The 7324-nt window shown below is 55.8% G+C and overlaps 1 protein-coding gene across 4 annotated transcripts in view; it reads right to left on the bottom strand.

Annotated features, from left to right (window-relative positions):
• Positions 1 to 542: 542 nt before the first annotated feature.
• Positions 543 to 7324, bottom strand: part of CCDC24 (coiled-coil domain containing 24) — a 50138-nt gene continuing 43356 nt past the window's right edge. For 3 of the 4 annotated variants that reach the window (XM_075287851.1, XM_075287849.1, XM_075287850.1), the window contains exons 8-10: positions 6229 to 6328; positions 5816 to 6143; positions 543 to 897 (exon numbers count right to left, since the gene is read on the bottom strand). In XM_075287851.1, coding sequence (XP_075143952.1) covers positions 673 to 897; positions 5816 to 6143; positions 6229 to 6328 — 653 coding nt within the window. In that variant the 3' untranslated portion in view covers positions 543 to 672. The remainder of the gene's footprint in view (positions 898 to 5815; positions 6144 to 6228; positions 6329 to 7324) is intronic. The other variant, XM_075287852.1, reaches the window with a different exon arrangement.

Here is a 7324-nt window from a genome sequence, read left to right as displayed (position 1 = left end):
TTAGTGGGGCCCCTAGCACTCAGGGGCCCCATCAGACGTTTCCAGTTTCATGCCCATTCTGGATTTGTCCTGCTCACAGCTGAAGGTTTGTTACAGTTGCACCAGCAGCACAAACCTCCCTCCTGTCAGGCTGATAGTTTGTTACAATGTATCAGTCTCGAGACCACCAGCATTGTCTAGAAACAAGTGTAACGAACCCTCAGCTGCTGTAACGGCTCAGTCTGTGCTGTCGCCCTGGCAGGTTCCGTACAGCTTGCGCAGCAGGTGACGCCGCGTCCTGTGTCTTCATTCCTTTCCGCTTTTTCCTTCTGCTGTAAATTATTAATGGCGACCCCCCCCCCCCCCCATAGCTGATGATATATATGTGAGTGTATGTCTGTAGTGTCTGATGGGAGTTGTTGTCCTCACCTATCAGTATTACTCTCAGCATCATCCCTAGGGTGTAGCGTCGCGTGTTTCATGGTGACGTATTCGCCGTCCATCTCTTTAGGTTTTGTTTTATTGCCCCTGTGTCCTGGGGTAGCATCGCCCCAACCCCCACACTCTATACAGAAGCACAAGACACCCTTACAAGGAGCGTGCTGAGGTCGCCCCCTGCTGGACACAATCTCAATGTCCCTGTAGTTTATATGACTTATTAAGATTAAAAGAAACGTAGAAACCGTGTCACGTTCACCGCGTTTTATTTGGTCCTGACAGAAATAAAGTCATTGACTCTGCTGTGACCCCTGTGTCAGTGATGTTTCTGGGGGTGGGGGTCACACTGTGGGCCTTGTCCTCTGGTATCAGAAACTTCAGATTAACGAGTTTATATGCTGTACTCAGATTCCGCTGTTGGCTGTGACGCCCTGTAGGGGGCGGTCTGGTGACTGCTGGAGACGAAGGGGAAAATGGTACCTGTCATAAGAGACCATAGGGTGTAAGGACCATGTTACAGCCGTGTACAGCGGACCATAGGGTGTAAGGACCACACTACAGCCGGGCACAGGAGACCATAGGGTGTAAGGACCATGTTACAGCCGTGTACAGCGGACCATAGGGTGTAAGGACCACACTACAGCCGGGCACAGGAGACCATAGGGTGTAAGTACCACACTACAGCCAGGCACAGGAGACCATAGGGTGTAAGTACCACACTACAGCCGGGCACAGGAGACCATAGGGTGTAAGTACCACACTACAGCCAGGCACAGGAGACCAGAGGGTGTAAGGACCACACTACAGCCGGGCACAGGAGACCATAGGGCGTAAGGACCACACTACAGCCGGGCACAGGAGACCATAGGGCGTAAGGACCACACTACAGCCGGGCACAGGAGACCATAGGGCGTAAGGACCACACTACAGCCGGGCACAGGAGACCATAGGGTGTAAGGACCATGTTACAGCCGTGTACAGCGGACCAAAGGGTGTAAGGACCAGACTACAGCTGTGTACAGCGGACCAGAGGGTGTAACGACCACACTACAGCCGGGCACAGGAGACCATAGGGTGTAAGGACCACACTACAGCCAGGCACAGGAGACCATAGGGTGTAACGACCACACTACAGCTGTGTACAGCGGACCATAGGGTGTAAGGACCACACTACAGTCGTGTACAGCAGACCATAGGGTGTAAGGACCATGTTACAGCCATGTAGAGCGGACCATAGGGTGTAAGGACCACACTACAGCCGGGCACAGGAGACTAGAGGGGGTAAGGACCACACTACAGCCGGGCACAGCGGACCATAGGGTGTAAGGACCACACTACAGCCAGGCATAGCGGACCATAGGGTGTAAGGACCACACTACAGCCGGGCACAGGAGACCAGAGGGTGTAAGGACCACACTACAGCCAGGCACAGGAGACCATAGTGTGTAAGGACCACACTACAGCCGAGCACAGCGGACCATAGGGTGTAAGGACCAGACTACAGCCAGGCACAGGAGACCATAGGGTGTAAGGACCACACTACAGCCGGGCACAGGAGACTAGAGGGGGTAAGGACCACACTACAGATGGGCACAGTGGACCATAGGGTGTAAGGACCACACTACAGATGGGCACAGTGGACCATAGGGTGTAAGGACCACACTACAGCCGGGCACAGGAGACTAGAGGGGGTAAAGGACCACACTACAGCCGGGCACAGGAGACTAGAGGGGGTAAGGACCACACTACAGCCGGGCACAGCGGACCATAGGGTGTAAGGACCACACTACAGCCGGGCACAGGAGACTAGAGGGGGTAAGGACCACACTACAGCCGAGCACAGGAGACTAGAGGGGGTAAGGACCACACTACAGCCGGGCACAGGAGACCAGAGGGTGTAAGGACCACACTACAGCCGGGCACAGCGGACCATAGGGTGTAAGGACCACACTACAGCCGAGCACAGCGGACCATAGGGTGTAAGGACCACACTACAGCTGAGCACAGGAGACTAGAGGGGGTAAAGGACCACACTACAGCCGGGCACAGGAGACTAGAGGGAGTAAGGACCACACTACAGCCGGGCACAGCGGACCATAGGGTGTAAGGACCACACTACAGCCGGGCACAGGAGACTAGAGGGGGTAAGGACCACACTACAGCCGAGCACAGGAGACTAGAGGGGGTAAGGACCACACTACAGCCGGGCACAGGAGACCAGAGGGTGTAAGGACCACACTACAGCCGGGCACAGGAGACTATAGGGAGTAAGGACCACACTACAGCCGGGCACAGGAGACCAGAGGGTGTAAGGACCACACTACAGCCGGGCACAGCGGACCATAGGGTGTAAGGACCACACTACAGCCGAGCACAGCGGACCATAGGGTGTAAGGACCACACTACAGCCGAGCACAGCGGACCATAGGGTGTAAGGACCACACTACAGCCGAGCACAGGAGACTAGAGGGGGTAAGGACCACACTACAGCCGGGCACAGGAGACCAGAGGGTGTAAGTACCACACTACAGCCGGGCACAGGAGACTAGAGGGTGTAAGTACCACACTACAGCCGGGCACAGGAGACTAGAGGGGGTAAGGACCACACTACAGCCGGGCACAGGAGACCAGAGGGTGTAAGTACCACACTACAGCCGGGCACAGGAGACTAGAGGGTGTAAGTACCACACTACAGCCGGGCACAGGAGACTAGAGGGGGTAAGGACCACACTACAGCCGGGCACAGGAGACTAGAGGGTGTAAGTACCACACTACAGCCGGGCACAGCGGACCATAGGGTGTAAGGACCACACTACAGTCGGGCACAGGAGACCATAGGGTGTAAGGACCACACTACAGCCGAGCACAGCGGACCATAGGGTGTAAGGACCACACTACAGCCGAGCACAGGAGACTAGAGGGGGTAAGGATCACACTACAGCCGGGCACAGGAGACCAGAGGGTGTAAGTACCACACTACAGCCGGGCACAGCGGACCATAGGGTGTAAGGACCACACTACAGCCGGGCACAGGAGACTAGAGGGTGTAAGTACCACACTACAGCCGGGCACAGCGGACCATAGGGTGTAAGGACCACACTACAGCCAGGCACAGCGGACCATAGGGTGTAAGGACCACACTACAGTCGGGCACAGGAGACCAGAGGGTGTAAGGACCACACTACAGCCAGGCACAGGAGACCAGAGGGTGTAAGGACCACACTACAGCCGGGCACAGCGGACCATAGGGTGTAAGGACCACACTACAGCCGAGCACAGCGGACCATAGGGTGTAAGGACCACACTACAGCTGAGCACAGGAGACTAGAGGGGGTAAGGACCACACTACAGCCGGGCACAGGAGACTAGAGGGGGTAAAGGACCACACTACAGCCGGGCACAGGAGACTAGAGGGGGTAAAGGACCACACTACAGCCGGGCACAGGAGACTAGAGGGGGTAAGGACCACACTACAGCCGGGCACAGCGGACCATAGGGTGTAAGGACCACACTACAGCCGAGCACAGGAGACTAGAGGGGGTAAAGGACCACACTACAGCCGGGCACAGGAGACTAGAGGGGGTAAAGGACCACACTACAGCCGGGCACAGGAGACCAGAGGGTGTAAGAACCACACTACAGCCGGGCACAGGAGACTATAGGGAGTAAGGACCACACTACAGCCGGGCACAGGAGACTAGAGGGGGTAAGGACCACACTACAGCCGGGCACAGCGGACCATAGGGTGTAAGGACCACACTACAGCCAGGCACAGGAGACCAGAGGGTGTAAGGACCACACTACAGCCGGGCACAGCGGACCATAGGGTGTAAGGACCAGACTACAGCCGAGCACAGGAGACTAGAGGGGGTAAGGACCACACTACAGCCGGGCACAGGCGACTAGAGGGGGTAAGGACCACACTACAGCCGGGCACAGGAGACCAGAGGGTGTAAGGACCACACTAGTTGTGCACACAGGGTTTATACCTTTTACTGAGACAAAATCCTAGAATATTCTGGACATCGTCACATGGAAACAACTCACATAGAACACCATGAGCTGGAATCACCCACAGGAAGAAGATTCCATCGTCTGCACAACACAATGAGCTCGGCGCATGAGCAGAGTCTGAGCTACAAGGACAGGGGCCACACATTCACATTCATCTCTGCTTAATACCGGGGTATGAGAGAGCCCCCTACTGGTGACCAGCACTTCATCCCTCGAGTCCTAATAGACTATTGTGCGTCTCTTCCTTTACCGTTGTCAGGGTCTCTGTCGTTGTGTCAGGGTCTTTCATTGTGTCGGGGTCTTTCATTGTGTCGGGGTCTCCGCCGTTGTCAGAGTCTCTGCTGTTGTGTCGGGGTCTCTGCTGTTCTCAGGGTCTTTCATTGTGTCGGGGTCTCCGCCGTTGTCAGAGTCTCTGCTGTTGTGTCGGGGTCTCTGCTGTTCTCAGGGTCTTTCATTGTGTCGGGGTCTCTGCCATTGTGTCGGGGTCTCCGCCATTGTGTCGGGGTCTCCGCCATTGTGTCGGGGTCTCTGCCATTGTGTCGGGGTCTCCGCCATTGTGTCGGGGTCTCCGCCGTTGTGTCGGGGTCTCTGCCGTTGTGTCGGGGTCTCTGCCGTTGTGTCGGGGTCTTTGTCGTTGTGTCGGGGTCTCTGCTGTTCTAAGGGTCTTTCATTGTGTCGGGGTCTCTACCGTTGTCGGGGTCTCCGCCATTGTGTCGGGGTCTCCGCCGTTGTCAGAGCCTCTGCTGTTGTGTCGGGGTCTTTGTCGTTGTGTCAGAGTCTCTGCTGTTGTGTCGGGGTCTCTGTCGTTGTGTCAGAGTCTCTGCTGTTGTGTCGGGGTCTCTGCTGTTCTCAGGGTCTTTCATTGTGTCGAGGTCTCTACCGTTGTCGGGGTCTCCGCCGTTGTCAGAGTCTCTGCCGTTGTGTCGGGGTGTCTGCCGTTGTGTCAGGGTCTCTGCCGTTGTGTCAGGGTCTCTGCCGTTGTGTCAGAGTCTCTGCTGTTCTCAGGGTCTTTCATTGTGTCGGGGTCTCCGCCGTTGTCAGAGTCTCTGCTGTTGTGTCGGGGCCTCTGCTGTTGTGTCGGGGTCTCTGCTGTTGTCAGTGACTGAGGTCACCCCCGTTACATTCCTCAATCACAGCTGAGTGTTTCTATCCAATGCTCTGTGAGTTGCTGCTTTGTTACAATGTATCCATCTGGGGTTCCGGCAGCTCACAGAGCATTGTCTAGGCTGGATACAAGTGTAACAGACCCTCAGCTGTGAGAAGGATGAGCTATCCCCGAGACCCTGAGCAGGCGACAGCACTTTGCCTGATGTCAGGGATGAATAGATCTGCCCCCTCCCCCAATCTCCTCTCAGGGGGGCAGTTCCATCAGCTGAGTCCTCACCCTGCGGAAGGCCGGGCTGGGGCTGCCGGTTGCTCTTTGTACTTTGGGGGGCAGCGGAAAAAGGAGGGCACTCCCAGGGGTCACTGCTGGGGTCAGCTCATAACTGATGGGCGGAGCTTGTATCTGACCCCTCCCCCGGTAGACCCTTGAGATCTGCTCCAGACTTGGTCCTGGCTCCTCAAGACTCTTCACTGGAGATGCAGCAGCAGCAGCAGAAGCCGTGGCCCCGGGCCCTGAGAGACCTTTTCTCACTCCCCTCCCCTTTAGATGTGGGGGACACGGGGTCCTGGGGGGCCGCTGCTGTAAGTCAGGGGAACGCTGCGACAACCTGCAGAGAGAAGAGCAGACATGTCCGTCACAGTAGGAGGAGCTACATCCAGGAAGAAGACGCGCTGAGACGGACTCATCCTTACCGGCCCCCGCCCAGCGCCATCTTGGAGGTCTGTACAGAGGAGGGCGCCACCTGCTGGAGATGTAAGTCCCGCTCCAGGATCCTGCGCTCCGCCTTCAGCTCTACAACAGATGAAATGCCTGACTCTAGTCACATCCAGAGCTGCATGCACAATTCTGCTGAGGATTAGTGACTGGAGTATACAACATGATACCACGGCAGAATACAGACCGCAGCTCTGGGTGTGACTGGAGTATACATGATACCACAGCAGAATACAGACCGCAGCTCTGGGTGTGACTGGAGTATACAACATGATACCACGGCAGAATACAGACCGCAGCTCTGGGTGTGACTGGAGTATACAACATGATACCACGGCAGAATACAGACCGCAGCTCTGGGTGTGACTGGAGTATACAACATGATACCACAGCAGAATACAGACCGCAGCTCTGGGTGTGACTGGAGTATACAACATGATACCACGGCAGAATACAGACCGCAGCTCTGGGTGTGACTGGAGTATACAACATGATACCACAGCAGAATACAGACCGCAGCTCTGGGTGTGACTGGAGTATACAACATGATACCACGGCAGAATACAGACCGCAGCTCTGGGTGTGACTGGAGTATACAACATGATACCACGGCAGAATACAGACCGCAGCTCTGGGTGTGACTGGAGTATACAACATGATACCACGGCAGAATACAGACCGCAGCTCTGGGTGTGACTGGAGTATACAACATGATACCATGGCAGAATACAGACCGCAGCTCTGAGTGTGACTGGAGTATACAACATGATACCACGGCAGAATACAGACCGCAGCTCTGGGTGTGACTGGAGTATACAACATGATACCACGGCAGAATACAGACCGCAGCTCTGGGTGTGACTGGAGTATACAACATGATACCACGGCAGAATACAGACCGCAGCTCTGGGTGTGACTGGAGTATACAACATGATACCACAGCAGAGAACAGACCGCAGCTCTGGGTGTGACTGGAGTATACAACATGATACCTCAGCAGAATACAGACCGCAGCTCTGGGTGTGACTGGAGTATACAACATGATACCACGGCAGAGTACAGACCGCAGCTCTG

This window comes from Leptodactylus fuscus, chromosome 9, assembly GCF_031893055.1.
Source record: "Leptodactylus fuscus isolate aLepFus1 chromosome 9, aLepFus1.hap2, whole genome shotgun sequence".
NCBI classification, from domain to species: Eukaryota; Metazoa; Chordata; class Amphibia; order Anura; family Leptodactylidae; genus Leptodactylus; species Leptodactylus fuscus.
Note: the sequence above shows the minus strand (reverse complement) of the source record. Positions and strands in the feature narration are given on the sequence as shown.